The sequence below is a fragment of the Alternaria conjuncta genome (genome assembly GCF_024043145.1).
Source record: "Alternaria conjuncta strain BMP 0040 chromosome Unknown scaffold_14, whole genome shotgun sequence".
Classification (NCBI taxonomy): Eukaryota; Fungi; Ascomycota; class Dothideomycetes; order Pleosporales; family Pleosporaceae; genus Alternaria; species Alternaria conjuncta.
The window spans coordinates 663355-684339 of record NW_026250103.1 but is presented as its reverse complement, the minus strand read 5'-3'; the positions used below and the strand labels follow the sequence as shown (position 1 = coordinate 684339).

Sequence of the window (20985 nt, the reverse complement as noted above, 5' to 3'; positions counted from 1 at the left end):
TCGGGTTCTTGCCCTCGGCGGACTCGCTGCAGCCTGCGCAATTGCGATGTAGCCAGAAGGGCTTCGTGGTAGCGAAGACACCTAAGGCACCATCTACTCCAGTTCTACTTTGTAGAAAGGATAGCCTGCATACTAAAGTATCAAGGGTAGTACGGGCTGGACCAGACGCGGTAGTAGTAGGCCTGTCCAGGCAATATATACCTAGGGAGGTATTGTTGTCGGCCCACACGTTCCGGCCGTCTGTCGCCTGGCGCTGATATCAGAATATTCTCCTGACCTCGCTACTGACTTTGGTATTGATGGTCATCGATATGGTTTTCGGAGCCCGCTGCACGTTCTCGCAGTGTTCGGGCTGCGGAAGTTGTGAGTGGTCAATTTCGCTCTGCGTCATCGCAGGCACGTGCACGTGAGTGGGCGAGGACAACCTTGGAAGATGTCGCGTGTCGCATGCCAACGTTGGGGAGTGAATTACCCCACAGTCTGTCGCGGACATTGCGAGCATGTTCACTCTTCAATTCACGACATCGACGCCATCATGCTAGTGTAATTGTTCGTGCAGAATGACTCCATCCTCGGTCATGGAGGGCCGAGGCCGAATCACGCTACTGCTCGCCCGCTTCCCGGTGCCGGCACTTGCACCATGCCAACATCTCGGCCAGCGGTTCTCTTCCTACTCCACATCTCGCTCCCACACACCGAAACTCTCGGATCTGGGCACCGAGTTTCTCAGACGCGCAAGGGCACGATCCTAGCCATGCAAGCGTATGTCTTCGTAGCCCATTACCCGGTCGGTCACAACGCGTCTCGACGCGTATAGAGCGCTAACGTCGACGTGCAGGTGCGATCACTGTCATGAGAGGAAGGTTCGATGCGACAAGCTTCTCCCGTGCCGACGATGCAGCTTGAATGGATCAGAATGCCGCTATACAGATCGGACCAAAGCACGCACCTATAGCCAGGCCCACGTAGACACGCTTGAACGAAGAATTAAGCGCTTAGAAGTCCAGAACAGGACTCTTGTGCAACAAAGGAGGGCAGACTCAGTATCCTCTACAGGCCAAAGTTCCGCCCCCAATGTCCAAAGCAATCATTCCAGAAACGACAGTGGCACTTCGCAGCGTCGTACATCTACCGACGTCGCGGGTGAAGTGTCCTACCTCTCGATCAATGCATCCGGAGAAAGGAACTATCTGGGGTCGTCAAGCGGCATACTTCTCGCGAACTTCATCAGAGCCAATGTGGACGTTGGAACTTCAACGCCGTCGACAACTCCACCTGTTGACGCTGATGCTATCAACGCGACTGCTTCGGCTATTGAGTTTGCTCGAGACTTACCATCTGAACAGACAGCGAGCAGACTTGTACTGTCATATCTCAACCATGACCACTTACGCTACCCTGTGGTCCTCCCTGCTACTCTCGGTGCGATGCTTTCGGAAATATATAGCTCGAACGCGACTTCCTCCACGCGCTCCGCAAGTGAAACCTTCATTTTCGACATGGTTCTCGCTATCGCGACAGCCAGCATCTGCCGGTCCGATTGGCAAGGGCTACCAAGTGCTCATACTCATTACATACGGGCGATGAAGCGAGCCTCGACCGTCTTAGAGAAAGGCGGGCTCGGCGCACTCCAAGCAGTCATCCTGTTGATTCAGTATCGCATGAGCAGTTCCATGGAAGATACCTCAGCCAGTATGTTGCTACACCTCGATACATCAGAACAGATATTGCCTGATCGCAAGAGCCATCTAACAATTACACAGGCATGTGGCATCTGGTAGGAGTGGGAAGCAGAATTGCCCTGGAACTTGGCCTTCACTGTGAAACTGCATATCCTTACAAACGCTCGGATGACTCTACAAGTAATGCAGACTTGAGTGCCGATCTTGTACAGCAGGAAGTTTCCCGGCTTTGCTTTTGGAGCATTGTGGCTATGGACAGGTATGTTAAGCAATTGTGACGCGAGCATATGCCAGAGGGTGAACTAGCTGACAGCGTACTAGAATAGTCAGCAACATACTTGGCAGACCTCTGGCAATTCACAACGACGACGTAGACGCGGCACTACCGTCTAACCTATGTGACGAGATCCTGCTTTCTGGACTCGAAACGCCCATGGTCGAGAACCTGGTCAAATGCCGCCGCATACCAATTTTCGTTCAGATCATCAAGTATCGCCTACTGTGTGGTGATATCATCCAGACTCTGCACAGTCACCGTCGAAGAAATCAGTCGGATGATGAGCTCCGCCACCGTAGAGATGAATTCGCTGCCGACCTCAGAGTTTGGCGCCGGAATGCCGAAACCGTCGCTCATCCGGGTTCTCTGGATGAAGGCAGGCCTTCATCTTGCTTCACTTCACCAACTTGGTTCGAGATGATATACCATAACGCCGTGCTAATGCTCCATCGACCATCGCCCACACTGGACACGTCAAGAGACTCAGTTGCGGTACAAGCGATTTTCGCCTCCTCTCAGGCTTCCATATCCTCGTATGCTAGCCTTCATCGTATGGGGCTCTTGAATCACAGCTGGCTTTCATTACAAGCTTTGTTTATGGCAGGGTTATCATATGTGTACGCTGTAACGATGCACTACCAGGCCATTCGGAGACAGCAAGGTCAACGACTAGGTGGTCTGCTGATCAGAAATCCAAGCACTATGGAAGTGATTAGCGATACACGAACATGCTCAAACGTCCTTGTAGCGGTATCGGAAAGATGGAAGTCGTTGCAACGCTGCGTCGATGTCTTCAACAGGCTGAGCGATGCTATCCTGATCGACGTTATCAAATTCAGCACACACCCCATCGCCGTCACCGCCCCTGGGGCCAACAGCACAGAAGACAGTGCCCACCAGTGCAGCAACCGGTCGGAGCTGGCGGCGGATGCAGACTCGAATGGGTTGGGCCAGCCTCACTGGATGCACCCACAATACCTTCAGCCTGTCGGAACCGATGGAATGGTGTCTAATGCATCCCCACTGGCGATCGAAAATGAATTCAAGGGCTCTGCGTATGATCTACGACAAATGTACGATCAACAACAAGTCGACATGTCCGTGTATCGGTTCTCTCAGGCGTGGTTCGACAGCTTCGACTTGTACGGTGGTATGGAACCTCCGCTCAACGACATGACAATGGATACGCATTTTTGATGTTAGCATGCTTCCACCGTTGCCAAAGCTGGCTTCGTATGAGGCTGCCCGCTTTTGCGCGGGGTGAAGCAATCGACAGTTTCGAGTGTGCCGGAAATTGGCCACAATCAATTGACTGGAACTGTCGGCGCCACAATCACCACACATCTGTTACGCTTGCGGCTCACGGAAGATGCGGTCGCTCTGGAATAGTTACATTTGCATCTTTCGGCGTGGGCACGCCGAGCGGCGTCGTTGCCAAGCAGTCCACCGGTAGTCTTGCTCGGGGCGGCGTCGCCGAGGGGTGGTGACCCGCCACTGCGAGTCAGCGCTTCGGAGCGGGACTACCAAAGTTGGGATTTTAGCGCCCCAAGCCTGACTTTCATGTCGATATCTGGTGCGAGGACGCCATTATCCGGGGCGACCCCATGGGGAGAAGGACTAGTGTTCGATGCGCGGGGTAAATGAACGAGATTCGATATAAATCACTGTCCCGTCAATAGGGCCATGCATCTTTTTCGCAGTGCCTTTAGCCTGGGTTCTTGCCCTACCCTTGACGCTGACAGACCCTGTCGACGATACCATGGCCGCACCACAATCTGAGCCCGTGCAGGGTGTAGGATCTCCCATGCCAGGTCACACCGTGGACCCCATCGATGAAAAGTTCCAGAGCCAGCATATGGAGTATGAGAAAGTCGAGGTCAAAGGTGATTACTCTGGGGCCGTGGCCAAGACGAGCCCCGAGGAGAAGAAGCTCGTGAGGAAGCTGGACATCTGGATTATGGTCAGTCAAATATTGCCATATCTCCCAAATTTTGACTAATTACCCGATCCAGCCCATGCTTTGGTTGATGTACTGGCTCAACTACCTAGACCGCAACGCCATTACCCTCGCACGCCTCAATGGTTTCCAAGACGACCTTGGACTCACCAGCAACCAATACAGCACTGCTATCTCTATTCTTTTCGTCGGGTACATCCTAGGGCAAATACCGAGCAACATGATTATTACACGCGTCAAACCTTCGTGGTACATGGGAATCTGTATGATGGGCTGGGCGGTTGTAAGCGGGCTTACCGCTATCGTTCACAACTACACAGGCATCGTACTTGTACGTTTCTTTCTGGGTGTGGTCGAGGCACCATACTACCCAGGAGCGCTCTATCTCTTAAGCATCTTCTACACGAGAAAGGAGATTGCGACGCGCATCAGCATTCTCTACTCTGGCAACATTCTCGCGTCGTCGTTCGCTGGACTCATTGCGCTTGGCGTCTTCAAGCTCGATGGTGTCCGTGGTATCAGGTATGATCTCCACATAGTTCTTGTGCAACAAATACTGACCTCATGTCAAGCGGATGGCGTTGGTTGTTCATCATACAGGGCGTCGTCACCTTTATCATCGCCGTAGTCGCCTGCTTTACCCTCCCTGACGAGCCTTTAACTACATGGTGGCTCAACCCCGAAGAACGCCAACTTGCGCACGCCCGGGTTGCGCGAGATACAGTCGGCCACTCCGCCGACGTTTCCATGCTCGCAGGCCTAAAAGAAGCTATCCGAGACCCTAAAGTTTGGGTATTCGTCTACATGCAACACCTGTAAGTTCTATCGGTTCCGCTACCGTTCCCGTCACTGACGTTCCCGTCGTCATATCGCCACGAATGGTTTCAAGAACTTCATGCCGACGATCGTCAACACACTAGGCTTCTCTCAGGAAGTCACACTTGTATTGACGTGCCCACCTTACTTGATTGCGGGCGCATTCTCCGTCGCATGGGCCATATCATCCGGCCATTTCAACGAACGCACCTGGCATATCACCATTGCCAAAGGCGTGGCTGTCTTTGGCTTCGTGCTCGGCTGCGCGACTATGAACGTAGGCGCGAGGTACTTCGCCATGTGCGTCTTTACCATCGGCACGTATGGCGTCAACAGCATCATCCTCGGATGGGTGTCCTCAACCTGTGGACAAACGAGGGAGAAGAAATCTGCGGCGCTGGCTATTGCCAACGTCGCAGCTACACTCAGCTTGATCTGGACTCCCGTAAGTCTCGCATCTTGATCGCCTGGATATGTTAACTAATGTTGAACAGTACATCTGGCCAGAGTGGTCAGAGCCGCGGTTCGTCTTGCCCTTGGCTATGAGTGCTGGTATGGCACTCATGTGTGCGGCTGGCGCATGGTTCATGCGCTGGTGGTTGGTGCGGGAGAACAGGAGGATTAAGAGCTCGAACTCTGAGACTACGATGTTCTACGCCTATTGAAAGAGGTAACGTCTCGAATGTATATTGAAGCAATCAACTACTGTCCCATGAGTTCCAAGCCCATGTACCCAATGTACCAACTTGTGCCTGAGCTGACGCCACTGACTCACCGTATTGTATCATTCATCTTCTCTGTTGAACCTGATCGCTTGAATGTAGCATATAACTTCATACAGTAGCCGTTAGCTTGGCAGAGCTAGTTTCCATACTTTGGCTTCCTCTTGGCGGACAGCTGACTATACGATATGTCGAAATGCTCTTTCTTTCACATGCGGTACTTGGGTGTTTGTGTCGAATGTGTCACATGTTGCTATATTTCTGGGAGAGAGCTGAATGTCGGTTAAATGAGTCATGAACCGCAGGGCTGATACGGAGTCTCGCCAGGACTTCGGGAACTCCTGGGGTAGGAATCCTTTGACCTTTTCAGAAGGCAGGGCGATCGGTGTGTTTTGATTCGCTTGAGTCATTCAACAACTTCCGTCATTATGCCGTACGAGATGATTTTCCTGCTATTTTCCCCTGTAGGAGTTTCCGATCACATGTCGATCCTCTGTACACGGTATGCATTGGCAATTTAAATAACACATGCCAACTGTGTGACGAAAATCGATACTTCATGGGGCCGGCGAAGGATTCTGGCTGTTACATGGAACGCATCCTACGCGCAATCCTACGCGGCATGTTACGCATCCGACGGCAGTGTATCTAACAATGAGCCCACTTTATCACACCAGGAGCGTCTAACGTTCCGCAAACCTTTGCAACACCAATCGTCAACACCATGGGACTGTGGGACGTGGAAGACTATGGCACTATCGCTGATAGGGCTTGCTGGTCTATGTTCGCAGTCACAGCTGGCGAGTAGCCCTCTTATGTTGCGCCGAATGGCAGCTAACTGTCTTGCAGTGTTCGTGGCGTTGAGAGTCGGCACTCGCATGTCCAGCAAAGGCGGTGGCCTTGGAATGGACGACTACATCACCGTGTTCTGTGTCGTTGTGATGCTCGTCACCTGCATCCTGATCTCGATCGGCACACAGTACGGTCTTGGACGAAGAATGGAGGCTATCGATCCCCCATTGATACCGCGAGCCCTCAAGTGGAATGTAATCATCAGTTCGGTACTGATATGGACGTTTTCGCTACCCAAGTTTGCCATCATCGCTATTCTCAAGCGCATTCTGGACTACGGCCTCAAAACTACGATACTATTCTGGGGCCTCGCGCTCAGCTCCCAGGCCTGCATATTGGCTACCTCGATCTGGTGGTACAAGCAATGCGACCCGGTCGAATTCGGCTGGAACAGAACCATACCGGGTGGAACATGTGCCAGTACCAAGGTCATGTCAGATTTGGGCTACTTCACTTCGGCCTACTCTGCCTTCCTAGATGTGTTCTTCGCTGTGTACCCGATTCCATTCATTATGCGCCTCAACATGCCACTCAAGAACCGCATCCTGGTCTCGATCGCGCTGGGCCTCACTATCCTGGCCTTCATCCTCACCATCTACAAACTCACAATCTTTGGAGAAATTTTCGTAGTACTGGCTGAGAACCCTACTTGTGAGTTGTTCATCCCACATATTTCTCAGCATGGAACTAACTCTGTTAGACCCGGTACCGCTTCTCGATATACTCGGTCTAGGAGAGGGTTGTATTCTCGTCGTATGCTCCTCTTTGCCCACACTGGGCCCGCTCTTCCGCTCGGTCAGAGGCAAGGTTCGGACTCTCAGTGGCAGTGGTAATGGCAGTAGGACCACCAGCCAGGGACGACGCAGCAGCGCCACCCACGGAGGGCTATCCAGCACCAGCGGAAGATGGGAAAAACTTCTAAGGCATCAGTTGGATGACGTGGAGAGGACATCGACCCACACCGGTGAAAGCATCGATGACATCCCGCTCGTTTACCACGGCGCGGACCAGATCCACAAGACGCTTGAGTTTAACGTGACGACGAGTGCAAAGGGCGACCGATGGGCGAAGCCAATTGACGATCGTGACAAGTAGCTTGGTATCAGTGTGGGGGTCAGTACTTCCTTCAAGCATCTACGCGCGCGATCGGGCAGCAGGGTCGTGGTGATGATCTGATTGGGCAAGCTTTGATGTTGTTGAGGCAATGTTATTGAGGCGAGGAACTGTGAAACGCAATACATACTCTTCAGCAATACCAAAGTTCGACTGCTACAATAGCGAGGTCTTGTCAAGGTCGTTCGAACGAGTTCGAGGGGCTGCATGCCACGCGCTACCTGCCAAGGATGGCGTGAGAAGTTGGGGGCCCAACGGGTGGGTCCGCCCCTGAGACATCCTTGCTCACTCAAACCTCGGATACCGTGTCCTCAACTGATCAGTGCTAACCACTTCAACCCGCATTCCATCAAATCGTGCGGCTTGTTAGATGGAACCCGGGACTAATTACTCCGTAGAAGTTCGGCCACATCACGTGTCGTTCAAGTCAGCTTACGTATCAGGAAAAGTACATAGGAAGAATGGATCTTAGTACGCGCTTATCTGTTACAAGAAATTTACTAACTACTATAGTATGTGGAAACCTCCAGTCGGCCGGGAGATATGGCCGCGATTTACGGTAGATAACAACATTACTCTTTGTCAAATAGTAGACGGCGTATCGTTCGCGTTGTTCCTGCATCTTTTCCCAAAAAATAATTCCTATTTTCAACATGGCATCAGCAGACCAACTTATCGGAGCCCTGGAGGGCCTCGACGCGAACTCCTTCGTTAGCGAAGCAGAGCGCGTCCGTGCCATGGACGCGCTGACCCTGGCATTGAGCAAAGTACAGAAGCCGTGGGACATTGTTTGGCAGCACTGCTGGGTCAATCCGGCCACCAATGCATGCGTCAAGACGTTGATTGACGCGGGTGTCTTCAGCAAATGGATCGAGACCGGAGGCGGAGAGAAAACTTGCGCGGAGCTGGCTGAGTTAACGGGTGTCGATGTAGTACTTATCCGTAGGTTACATATCCGTTCTGCTTAACTCTTGAGGAGCATTCTGACGGCAATGCAGGACGCATGATTCGGCAGATTTCTGGGCAGAATCTTGTCATCGAGACCGCCGAGGATACCTATAAGCCTACACCGTGGGTACGCGCTCTCGCCGAGGATCAGGCCCTCGCCAACGTCTATGGTGAATTTTATGGCTTCGTCAATTCCCCCATGTTCAGGACTTTGCCAGCCTACCTCAAGAAGACGGGATACAAGGTCCCTACTAACCCCAACGACTGCAACTGGCAGTTCATGAGGGGCTCAGACGAGAATCTATTCCAGTCCCTTGGCGCGAACCCTGCCGCCGCAAGGGAATTTAATGATGCCATGGAGAGTCACTCCAAGCATAACTTGACGCCCTGGGTTGATGTTTACCCAACTGAGACTCTTGTGAAAGAGTCCAAGCCTGACCGGCCACTTGTCGTCGATGTTGGTGGTAGCAAGGGCCACGACCTGATCAAATTCCATCTGCGCCACCCTGATATCCCTGAGCGCAGTCTGGTGCTCCAAGACCTGCCCGATATTCTCAAGGAGTTGACTATTGACGACACCATCTCTATCCACCCTCATGACTTTTTTAAACCACAGCCAGTAAAAGGTGCCCGTGCCTACTTCATGCACAACGTGCTGCACGACTGGGAAGACACAAAGGCGAAGCAGATCCTCTCTCACCTTGCCGAAGCTATGGAACCCGGATATTCGAAGCTTCTCATTCACGAAAGCTTGGTTAGTTCTGTGAAGCCGCTCGCTCGCGTGACAACGTCCGATATCACCATGATGGCGTGCCTTGGTGCGAAGGAGAGAACGGAGGCTGAGTGGCGAGCGCTGGTGGAGAGTTCAGGATTGAAGGTGCTCAAGATATGGAGACCACGTCACTCTGTAGAAAGTGTTATTGAGGCAGAGCTACCTAGGTAGTTTGATTTCTAGGATGTCCCGTCGTACATGTGTCGCACGGTCGGGTGCGGGTATTGTAGACAGAATAGCTGAAATAGAGCGTGTGTATTGTGTTGTTTGTTACCTCGTAGTTGAGCTTATTCAAAGGTCATCGCACGAGGTTATTAATAACAACCTTGGAACGTTTCCAACAGCGTTTAGCCTGCGACACACACCTACAGATCTTATTGCGTCCTAAGTCAGGTCTGACCCTTACCAAAATTCGCGCTTTTGTCAATAGCACAACATTTAGCCGGTGACCTGGCTAAGCTTGTTTCCATTAGCTTGCTGTGTCCTAGGGTTGCATTAAGATAAATATATAAGCTAGTAGGTATTATTAAAAAGGTATCTAAGTCTAGTATAGCCCTCTACTAGTATTAAAAAAAGTTATAAAATAAAAGTATTTATAATATATTCTTAGTAGTATAGAGAAGCTTAAACTAAGCCTTATAGCTTAGCACCTAAGAATTACTTAGTAAAGTAGCTCTTTTTATAGTAATTAAGTAATAATAATACCTTATATATAACTATAGAACTTATAATAAATAACTATAGCTTACTATTATAATAAAGTAACTAAGTATTATAATTTTAAAATAATATAAATTCTCTTATAAGAATATTTACTTATATAGCTCTCTTTTTCTCTATTTATTCTTTTCTTTCTTATTAACTAACGCTTCTTTATTAAACTTAGTCTTTAACTTAAACTCTTTATAATATTCTCTAATACTAAATATATAATTATAAGTAATATTCTTCTCTTTCTTAGTAGCTTATCTACTTTTATAAAGCTTACTATTACGTAAATATAAGAAAACCTAGATAACCTATTACTTATAGTAAGTATATCTAAAGTTCTTAAGCTTTTATAAAATTACTACTTTTATCTTCTATAAGAGTAACGCCTTTTAGATAGTATTAGAGTAGATAGTCTACTAACTAATTAGTAAGTTAAGATTACTAAACTAAATATACTTAATATTTAGTAGCTAGTAATTACTACTTTATAGCGTAAACATTAATATTACTTCTCTTTTTAATACTTTTACTTTTAATAACTTTCTACTATAGTAAAAAATAATATAGTAATAGAAAATTTAAATAAATAAGACTAGAAATTTATTAAAAATATATAGAAGAACTCTAATATAGACTTACTAATTAAGGTTATATAAATTATAAAAGGCGCTCTATAAAGTAGTAAGATAAGTTAGAGAATTTAGTTATAAGTATTAGGTAATTAGTTATATTTAGTTTAGGTACCTTAATTAGTAATAGAGAACAAATATTATTATTCTAAGAGCGCAGCAACAAAGTAGACAAATCTAAGTCCTAGGGTTGCAATAGCTATATTATACGCTAAACCACCTATTCTTTTACATACAACTATAGAATTATAAAAATTAGGCTTCCTGTCCGCTTAGCTATATACAAGCATAATACCGGCGCATTAGTACTCGGGTAGGTAACCACCAAGGAATACGCGCTGTTGTATGTTTTTGCCATTTTTTTTGGCCCATGGCAGGGAAGGGAACGGCGCTCCATGCCGGGGCGTGAGGCTGTCACGGCGTCGGCTTGAGTGTTTATTTTTGCACAGAGCGCTGTATCAGCAACTCGACTAGAGATGTCGCGGCTCATGTTGGTATCGTGATCTTCAGTCTAGACAGCTGGTGTGGGGGATCTTCGGGCAGGTTCGGCGACGCGACTGCGATAGCCGAACGAAGAACTCCGCCCGCCAGAGATCCCACGTCAAATTAACTTCTTCTTGCTCTACCCACGGGAAGGTGTGTGTTCAACATCTGTTATACACGTCGCAATAGCACTTCTCATATGCGGGACAGCTGGTTCACGTTAGCAGCGGCGCAACGCGACTTCGATCGATTCAGTACTTACTAAACGGGCTCCTGCCCAAACAGAATGTGCCAAAGGTACTCGAACACCCTCCCGCTTGTCTCGTCCTTCAGCGGAGTTTCCATCAACCACGTGTAATACCTTTGGTACTCGTCCAACGACCGCTTTCGTACCTGCTCGCTCGACACGGCGAACTGCGCGCAGCAAGGCGTCGCCAGTATATGTGGTACACCCGTGTTGTTGAACAACTCTCGCCACGCGTCCGGCATCGCTGCCTCGATCGTTCGATGCTCCTCAGGCGGATCTCGGAAAGGCATCACTTCGTGCGGACAGCCGGGATCGTTGACGCAACGCAGATTCGCGTAGCCGTTGCTCTGGATAAAATTGATGTTGAGACTTTGCAGAGAGACGACGTTGGAATGCTCTTGGTTGTCGGTATGCCATGCAATCGGATAGCCGTCCTTGTGTGGATGAATGAACGCAATTGTTGAGGGTAGGTTGTTGTAATTCTGCACGATGTATGCGAGGTACGCATTTGCTTCCATCCCTTTGTTCCGGAGGGTGCGTAGAGTGCTGTTAGTCATCGGATCCAGGGTCGATATGTTGTGCGGAGTTTCAGTGTCGATGTCGTAAATGGCTGCTTGCCAGTCTGGTAGATCGGTTTGCACCCAATCTGTGTCGTCGGTTGGAAGCTTTGCCATCACCACGACGCGATCGGGTAGGGATGGGGTAGGCGTCGCGACAGCAGTACTTTGCGTCGATGTGCTTATATGTTGAGAGGTGGTGGAAGTCGATGGCATTTTCTCTTTCGCGCCAGCATTCGCATTCTCTTGCTCAAATATCTCTTGCTTTTCTTCTGCTTCCGTTGCCTCATATCGCCATGGCTTTTCATCAACGCTGGACTCGGCCGGTCCTCTTTCGGCGACATTGAAATGGGCGTCAAAGAGATACCAGGAGCAGAGCAGAAACACTGCCAACACCAAAAACTCGATTTGTCTACGGGAACGCATCATCGCTTGATGGCAAGTGGGTCGAGTGCACGAGAGGTAGTGAGATCGGGCATGCGACAGCTGATTCCAAGAAGTTGTTCGGGAAATAGTATTGTGAGCGCGTGCACAGGCGATATCGAGCGCGTAGAAAGATCGCCGGTTACCGGATCGTGAAAGCAACTGCGCCGTGCAGTCTGAAGCACACGCTCAGAGGTATCGTGAAATGCGACAGAAAATGGAATCTTCCGTCGCAGCTGGCAATCCATCGATGCGACATTGCGGCACAGCTCCTTTAGTATCAAGACACGTACAAGGAGTTGCGCGCGGTTATGCTATCGGCGCTAAGCGGCGCGCGCTGGTTGGTGAATTTGCACGTACATGTACGCTAACCCCATGTGATTGCGATGCAGCAGGGCATGAACTGAGCGTAGTACAACACCAAATTCGGTCAGATATGCTACACGACTCATTTAAGCGCTACCGCCTGAAAGTACCTTACAGCCTTGCGGTTCCTCTACTCCCGCGGTTTTCAGCTTTCCAGTCCTCCCGTACGTCGTCACTTCCGAATTTGCAACACCAAACGTTGCAATGGGTCTCCCAGTAGGCCTGTTCCCGTTATTTCTAGGGATTCTACACTTTGCGATCTTTGCGAAAAGCCAGTGTCAGCCACAGCCTATTGTCGCACCCATCCAGAATGTGTCTTTACCCAACGGGGCCTCCGTGAGAGGGATCTCCATGACAGTCGGTTCTAATGACCAGAACATCTCATTCTTCGCCAGCGGGTAAGTCTAATTGCATCACTCAGCTTAAGAATTCCCCATAGCTAACTGGTAATCGATAGCGATTACAACGAAACCTACATCTACGGAACCGATGGACTTTGTACAAAGGCCTACTCATCTAGAGCATGCGTGACATTCCGTGGCGGCGCATATGATGCATCAGAATCTTCTACGGACAAGTCAATCGGCGATCGAAAAGACAGCGATGGCTTCAAGGCCGACTGGACAGAAGACACTCTCAGCTTTGGCGACAACACCACGCTTTCTACATTCGGATTCGGCGTTCCGGAACAAGATCTCAATCAAGCTTTCACCAGCCAGTCTCAACTTGGACTAGGCAGCAACTCGTCCTTCCTGAACGCACTCATATCCGCCGGTGATATAGGCACGAAGGCATACTCAATGTTTTGGGGGCTGGTCGGTGGCCCTGCGGAGAAGCAGACTCGGGGCTCGCTGATTCTCGGTGGCTTGGACAGATCATTGATCGCGGATGAAAACGACAACTTCACGGCCCCGCTATACCATGGCGGTAAGTGTGGAACGGGTATGGTGGTGACCATTGGCGACATCCTTCTCAACTGGCCCAATGGTACCGATATGAGCGTCTTCATGGGTTCACAATCAGCGGCTATGCAAGCATGCATCAGTCCCAGCTTTGCAGGGCTGATGTCTCTTCCACTGAGCTACTACAACAACTTTTGGTCGCTCGCAGGTGGAACGCCACCAGATGACAAGACGGAGGCGAGAAGCCTCGGCATCAACTACTTCACGATGCTCTTTGAGCCAAACAACGTGTAGGTGTAATGGCAACTCTTTCCCAAAGATAGGTAGCTAACGCTCATGGTGTAGTTACTACGGTGGTCTAACGATCCAACTCCAAAACAGCGTCTCCGTAAAGATCCCCAACACCGAACTAGTCGTTCCCGATACATATATCGCCTCCGATGGCGCGGTTCAGACGAACACATCGGTCCGCAACGTCGTGATCAACTCTCTGCAATTCGAGAACGACAACGATCTACCAGTCCTGGGCCGCCTATTCATGAGCTCTGCCTACCTAATGGTCAATCAAGATGCTGGGATGTTCTCCATCTGGCAAGCAAACACCGGATCGAAGACTTCCGACATCGTCGCAGTGGATAAGCAAAACAACATGGTCAGCGAGTTCTGCGCGAACTCTAAGGGGGGCTCGCCTAGCGCTACATCCTTGCCCACGTCTTCCGCCACACCCCCGCCACAAAAAGAAACGTCGAAATTATCAGGTGGCGCGATGGGCGGCATAGCTGCTGGTGCAGTGGGCGGTGTTGTCTTGCTAGGGGCCATTGGCTTCTTTTTGTATCGTAGACGGCGATCAACCAGCACTGCAACGGAGGTGGCACAAGAACCAGAGTCGCAAACAGCAGATGTAAAATTACCGACATATAGTGAGCTGCCAGTAGCCGCTCATGAACTTCCCGAAACCCGGTATAATGTAGCAGAGCTGGATGGTAGAGCTGTCGACGGTAGTAGATATCAGTACAGAAATTAATCCCTTAATGTATAGCCTTCACACATATTACAATTGAATAAGTTTGATAGTAAATGAATGATAATTTGAGGTATAGACCGAAGTCTCGACAAAGTCTATGGACAAGAAGGTAACGTGGTATCAAGAAGGTAAAAGGTAAAAAGGTCGTAACTCGTGATGCGTCTATCAAGACAGCGAACTCCTAAGCAGTGGCGAAGATCTTGCCAATGCTAGACAGGCTCTGGCCATCAGCAGAGATGAGGTACTTTTGGTCGGTGCTAGGTGCGACCATGTGGTAAGCGTAACGCTCGATCCAGGGCTGAGCATCCATCCAGGGAAGGACCTGCTTAAGGAACTCGTCGGCGTTGCCAGAAGTGACACCAAATTCGGTAACCCAGACGGGCTTGTTGAAGGTCTTGTGGAACTTGGTGAGGTAGTTCTTGAAGTCTTGAGCGTTGTCCCAGGCGTAGTAGTGGGCGACGACAAAGTCGATCTGGCAGCCGTTGCAGGCAGACATGAATTGCTTGAGGTAGTTTATTCCCTTGTTGGGCTCGTCGGCGTTGGTGACGGAAGGAGAGCCGATGCGGAGACCCTGGGCGGCGAGGGGCTGAATGAACTTCTTGTGGGTTGCGGCAGCAGTGGCGACGTCGATGTTGGAACCTCCACCACCGGCCTGGTCGGGCTCGTTGAAGCTCAAGACGTGCGAAACCTTGTAGTTCTTCTTGGCATTGGCAATGTTGGTGTTCCAGCCCTCAGTGCACCACTGCTGGTTGGAGTGGAGAAGGGGGACGTATTCAAGGTCGAGGGGTGTTCCGTCGATGACTGCCTCCCAGTCGTACATCCAGGAGACCTTGGAGCCGGCGAACTTGTGAGTCCACTGGGATCCAGAAACACCGTTGTGGTTCTTGGGGAAGGCAAGACCACGCTTGCTTCCACCACGTGCCTGAAGAGGAGATGCCTCGATCATGGAGGAGAGGCCAGCAAGGGCCAAAATGAAGGTAGAGGTAAGCATAATGAATGAATGAATGACAGATCAGTTGATCAAGGAATGACTGTGGGGTTGCTAGAGAGCGTGGTTGAGTTGGATCTTCAAAGGAGTGAGATACCGCTTCATGGTGCCTTCCTCGACTTACTTATATTTACGGAAATTAGGAAGCGCCCACAGTGAACGGAACTAACAGCTGTGGCCCACCGCCTGTGCGAGACAGCGCATGGCGTAGCCTTCTCGGCCTTTCCTGCAGTGTTTCACCCAAGCCTACTGCCAACTCCGAAAATCCACGTGCGATAAGACCATCTCCCGCAAGCCCGGTCTGACGGCGCCGGTTGTGGGGTTTGACCATTCGTCAATCTTGGTAGGGCTGTAGGGGCCAAGCTTGATGTGGAAATTACACGTCGGGTAGCCGTCAAATCACGATGCTGACGACTGATCGTCGCTCGCCGGGTCGCTGGAGCCACGTTGGTTTTCGCGGCATATGCACGAGAAGATCTTGCGTGGTAGTGGGCTTGGGGAGCGACGTTGGGGGACCTAACGCAGCATCCATGTCTAGGCTAGCTGTCTCTTCAGGAACAGCGCAGGAACAAACAGGAACAAGTTTTTGGTGACCGGACGAGGCATTGTTCTGGACTGCGGACTGACTTGGGGTGGAGCGCGCTAAGCAGATTGAGGCAGGCGTCGCCCGACATCAAAAACGTCCCGCGCAGATCCTCACCATTTCGAGTCCATCCATGCACAAATCACCAACGACAACGTGTAATGCTGTCATGCGAATCGAGACGATACGAGGTGCGTCATGATTCATCGCAGGTTGCGACGACAGTGCTGCGCGCATTGAGCTCTGTTGTGCAGCAAGGACCTCCGAAACAGAAAGTAAACAAAGTATTGCTTTTCTGACTTTCTCATAATTTGGATGCGCCCACCAATCATGGCCATGAGACAAGCCTAGAAATGCCATGGGCCCGTACCGAGCCGCAATCTTCCGTCAACCACCAGGAACGCCTGCTGTCCATCCGGCGGCATCTTCAGGCGGTGCCGCAGGCGACGGCGTCGACGCCTCGCGTGCTTTTGACATTTTCACGTGGCGCTCCCAACACGGCTGATACTCCACGGCTTTCTACTGTGGCCTCTGAACGCCGAGGTGGATGACACTTGACGACTGGTAACGATCGAGACCCTTTTACAACCAAGTCGCTTCATTCTCTCACATGTCAGCGCGATGCCGGTCCGCACTCTGAAATCTAGCATTTGGGCTGCAGTCCACAAAATTCTGTCAGCCTCTACAGAACAGACTTTGACAGTTCTCCACTCCGTCACCGATCATAGGTTGTACGCAAAACTCTGCCTCATCCCCGCTTTCGAGCGCTCACAGCACGTACGACGTTCCACTCGCGTGTTGAAAATTATGTTTCCCGCAGCAAGATGCCGAGTACTGTCGGTTGCTGTGATAGAAAGAGACGTCTGGGACCTAAGCATGTCTGAAGGAAGACCTGGGCCCTTCGTGCCGGGCTCGAGTACCGTGGTAAGAGGAAAACCTGGCACTTGCATTACATGAACGGCCTCGGCAATCTTGAGAAAATCAGATTCACATCCGACAGTTCCCACGTATCAGCATACACGGAGCAGACATTTTACTACCATACGTAAATGTCGGTTGTAACCAAGCGACTACGCTGCGCTAACGCACGCGCAGTGCAAGCATCGGGTGAAGGAATTGCCGTTCGTTGAGTTCTAGCGTGAACGACTGCATTGCAGTAGCAGGCGCGACAGCAGTTCCCCGCCCGCGAACGGAAAGATGGAATGAAAACGTTGCAAGTTGGCCGCATTACCTCGCTGCACATGCTTTCAGCAGGAGTACCGAGCAGTTCGTATTTTGCGACGCCGCCGTTGACCGCGCGGCACTTTCACGGCCCGACATCCTCGTACCTCGACGCTTTGCGTTTGACCACCCGTCCAAGCCTATCGTACTTACGTCATGTTGCTGGTTACCACTTGGGTACATTGATGCATGCGCATCGGTTGAGAAAAGCATCATCACTCGCTTGAACACTGCTTTTATCAGCCACCTCCCTGTGGAGTCCGTGGCTTTGACCTTGATGTGGCTCGTTGATAAGAAAAAAGCACTACACGCGGAGAAAGCACAGAGGAAGCACAGATTCTGCTAATAGCTGTACGAACTCGTGTTGCTGCCAAGGGGCAACTCCATCGCAATCTTGCTATTATTGACAACGGCGAGGCTGGCATGAATCATTGAAGGAGACTGTGCGCGATGCGGAGAAGGCCATGATGCGGACTTTGCTCCTGTCTTGACAACGGTCGATACGAAAACCTTCCGGTGGCATCGTGATAGTCGATGCGTCGGCTCTCCCTATACAGTCTATGTTCTTGAAAAGTCTCAATACGTGGCTATAGACATGGATGGACATGAGTCGATAAACGGAAGACTATTAATAACCATCGGCTTTAACGTCGTCGCCGATGAACATGGGATAAAGTTTTGACAAGTATTGGCAGGAGAACATCAATTTGGCAAGAAGACGACCCTTACAAAATGAGGCTCGCTTTCGCGCAAGGCATTCTCGTAATAATGCTTTGGGGACTGCATGTCACTGATGTGCGTGTGTTGCATCGAGATCAAAAACACCTACATGGTTTTTGGATATGCGGTGGAACATGCGGGCTGGAACTGGCGCGCGTTTCTTGCTAGCTTGCTAGCGAAATGCAGACTCGGTTCTCACATTAAGCGAATGTCGCGGATTTTGGAGAAAGCGAGGTCAAGATTGAGGTATAGACAACGCAGAGGGCGAAGAGTGGAGAGAAGGCTTTGTACTCCTTCGCTACAGTCGTTCTATACTCGCACGCTCTCATGCTATCTATACATACGCCATTTCGCCCAAGCAACTACGTCACCGAAGTTAAGACATACGGACTTTGATCTTAGTGTAATAGAGACACGAGTCTTATTTTGAGGCATTGTCTGTGAACTTGGCCGAAACATTTCATAATCGGTTTCCATCTCTTTTTCTTGTTGGACAGCTCGCACATAAACATTGTGCCTGTATCTTTCGATGATCGCAAGCACCGCTGAAATAGAGAAGCAACGGAAGACGGTGATGAGGGATCTTTTGTACTGAAAGCCTGCGAGCCGCCGCGTGGAATGTATCTTGCGTTGCCTGTAATTCTCATGTAATCTTTGCAGGGGTGTTTGGAAATACCCCGAGATAACATAGTACTAAACATGGAGAACAAGATATCGTCTGGATTCGGTATTTGAGAGTGTTGTAGAATGGTAAACCCCGCTGGTGGAGGCAACACATCAAATCGACACATTCGATTTTAGGAAGAGGCGGAAGGACGGCAAGACATACGTAGTAGAGGAGTCGATTTCAGAGAAAATACCACATTGGAACGTGATGGTATTGTTTTGGAAGAAAGTCACTTTTGCTGTTGTGACCGGATGTTGTAAAAAGAGAAGAGTTGTAGCAAGCAAAGAGGGGATATTTACACCCCGTTTTGGCTCTTTCTTGGCTCATATAGCGTCCACATAGAACTTCCAGCTGCCGAAAAGCCGTAATAGCCCGGATGAATGCTTCTACGGCGGCATACAAGAGCTGTAATAATCTTTAGAGCAGAACACCAAACAGCGGTCATAGCTGTGTCGTAGCGAATGTTTGAGTAGTAGAATCCGGCCAGCAAAGCGCTCCGCCAACATTTGTCGGTAATAGTAAAAGTGTAAGTAGAGCTGTGCGCTCAGGTTCTTCTCATGTCTCTGCCAGCACTCCGTTTTGGAAAGAGAAAGAAGGCGGTAGAGTTGAAAGTCGCTGGAAGGGAGGAAAGCAACTGTCTTTTTTGTTGTGGACTCCCGCTAAGAGCACCAAATATGGAAAACCACCTACTGGTCTTGAATTGCGGAGCTCTTCAATTGTGTGAAGTGTTATTGCAGGAATTTGATCGCAGTCATGTACTGATTTTGCGAAAATTTCAGAGAAACCTTGGAAGGCTCATGATAGACATAGATCTTGTTTTCGATATCCAGGAAGGAGGGGGGAAAGACATGAAACTTTGGATTCCACTTTTTGATAGACAGAAAACACAGAAGCAGCACACAAGCAGCACATAGCATCTTGTTGATTGTCTTTTTGTTCCCGCGATAGAGTAATAGTGGATTGGAAGAGGAGTAAAAGGTCGACGGAAGAGGGTTTATATAGACACTCCCGTAGCGCACAACCAGACGAAGTCGAACCATGGTCTAGTCACTCGGTTTTTGAAGAGGAAAGTAGCCCTGGCCATCCTGGTAGGCCGATGGTTTCCAATCCAACTGTCGATTTGGAAAGGCGGGCAGCCACCGGAAAGTTATTGGGCGTTATAGTATTTATTTTTGTTGAACGAGAGGAGGCGCGACAGAACTCCATGACAATGTAGGAATGGTATTTTTGGAAGAGGAGCAGGAGTCGACTCCATGACCGCTTCCGCTCTGGATTTTGAGAAAACAAACAAGTGGTATGTTGAAGCATGAAAGAGGAGGACAATAACAGGAGCAGTTAGCTTTTATACCAGCCATAGCAGTCCACGGCCTTGTCACCTTGTCGATCTAGTACATGAGTTACGTCTCGATCTAGTACATGAGGTACGTCTCAGTCGTCGCAACCATGTTTTCCGGATGATGCTCTTTTGGTAAAGCGCAGAGCAAGTCCGCACTCACTCCATGTACAACTACCCTCTTGTTTTCGAACTTTAAGCTCTGTCGCGACAAAGAGCGCATCGTACTAAGTGTGGCGGCTTTGTAGTAGTTCATGAATGCGAAGTAAGTGTATCTTTCGACACTTGCATATGTTGTCAGCAGCTTTTAGAAATTTTGAAAGCCGACCTTGGGAAGGCGATACACATGGTTTCTTTGTACCATGTTTTTGAAAATAGATGTGCAGGACATAATCTTCTCTCGACATGCGATTGAATCAAAGATACTTCTTCTCCAATATTCTCATGTGCCAGTTCGATTCTGATTTTGGTGTTTGCGAAAAACATGAGTGTAGAAGAGGAGAAGGGCAGCAAGGCGAGAGTATCATAACTGGCAGCCATCAGTTTTTGAACTTTCTGAATCCGTGCGGTGTTGATCTTTGAAACAAGGCCATGAGAACTGTGACTGGTGGTTTTCGATGAAGACGAGCTACGAAGAAGCTCTGGTCGAGACAAACCCTTGAATGTGCATCATGTACTTTTAGTAGGTTGTTGGCGGGCAGAGCGACATCCAGGTCTTGATCTTGGCTTTCGAAAGAAAGCACCAGCTCATCGCAAAGTGGGCACGACATTTTGGTAGAAAAAGTCGAAAGTTTGTGCGTTGAAATGTGAAAAGAGAGGAGCGACAGATCGAATCTATATAGACGGAAATCAGAGATCAGATGAACACGTGAATAAAAAGACGCAAATGCCATGCTACGTTTGAGACAAGCAAAGACGTCGTGGACGATTTTCCAAATTTGTGTCCTCTTCTCAATGCAGTCTAAACACCTAGAAATGCCGCTCAACGTGAT

The 20985-nt window shown here is 49.7% G+C and overlaps 6 protein-coding genes across 6 annotated transcripts; 4 read left to right on the top strand and 2 right to left on the bottom strand.

Moving 5' to 3' along the window:
• Positions 1-3718: 3718 nt before the first annotated feature.
• On the top strand, positions 3719-5397 carry J4E85_008852 (uncharacterized protein; the record flags this gene model as incomplete). Its single annotated transcript, XM_051473076.1, has 5 exons — positions 3719-3919; positions 3972-4438; positions 4489-4702; positions 4806-5177; positions 5227-5397. The coding sequence occupies 5 exons, from the start codon at positions 3719-3721 to the stop codon at positions 5395-5397; spliced, it is 1425 nt and encodes a 474-aa protein (XP_051323296.1).
• Positions 5398-6332: 935 nt separating this feature from the next.
• On the top strand, positions 6333-7401 carry J4E85_008851 (uncharacterized protein; the record flags this gene model as incomplete). Its single annotated transcript, XM_051473075.1, has 2 exons — positions 6333-6957; positions 7007-7401. The coding sequence occupies 2 exons, from the start codon at positions 6333-6335 to the stop codon at positions 7399-7401; spliced, it is 1020 nt and encodes a 339-aa protein (XP_051323295.1).
• Positions 7402-8072: 671 nt separating this feature from the next.
• J4E85_008850 (uncharacterized protein) lies at positions 8073-9310 on the top strand (the record flags this gene model as incomplete). Its single annotated transcript, XM_051473074.1, has 2 exons — positions 8073-8361; positions 8418-9310. The coding sequence occupies 2 exons, from the start codon at positions 8073-8075 to the stop codon at positions 9308-9310; spliced, it is 1182 nt and encodes a 393-aa protein (XP_051323294.1).
• Positions 9311-11123: 1813 nt separating this feature from the next.
• On the bottom strand, positions 11124-11883 carry J4E85_008849 (uncharacterized protein; the record flags this gene model as incomplete). Its single annotated transcript, XM_051473073.1, has 2 exons — positions 11124-11172; positions 11225-11883. 2 exons carry the CDS (start codon positions 11881-11883, stop codon positions 11124-11126), a joined length of 708 nt encoding a protein of 235 aa, XP_051323293.1.
• A 1023-nt stretch (positions 11884-12906) lies between these two features.
• On the top strand, positions 12907-14362 carry J4E85_008848 (uncharacterized protein; the record flags this gene model as incomplete). Its single annotated transcript, XM_051473072.1, has 4 exons — positions 12907-12953; positions 13013-13747; positions 13803-14242; positions 14298-14362. 4 exons carry the CDS (start codon positions 12907-12909, stop codon positions 14360-14362), a joined length of 1287 nt encoding a protein of 428 aa, XP_051323292.1.
• A 300-nt stretch (positions 14363-14662) lies between these two features.
• On the bottom strand, positions 14663-15472 carry J4E85_008847 (uncharacterized protein; the record flags this gene model as incomplete). The annotated part of the gene is made up of 1 exon (XM_051473071.1): positions 14663-15472. The coding sequence occupies one exon, from the start codon at positions 15470-15472 to the stop codon at positions 14663-14665; it is 810 nt and encodes a 269-aa protein (XP_051323291.1).
• Positions 15473-20985: the final 5513 nt, after the last annotated feature.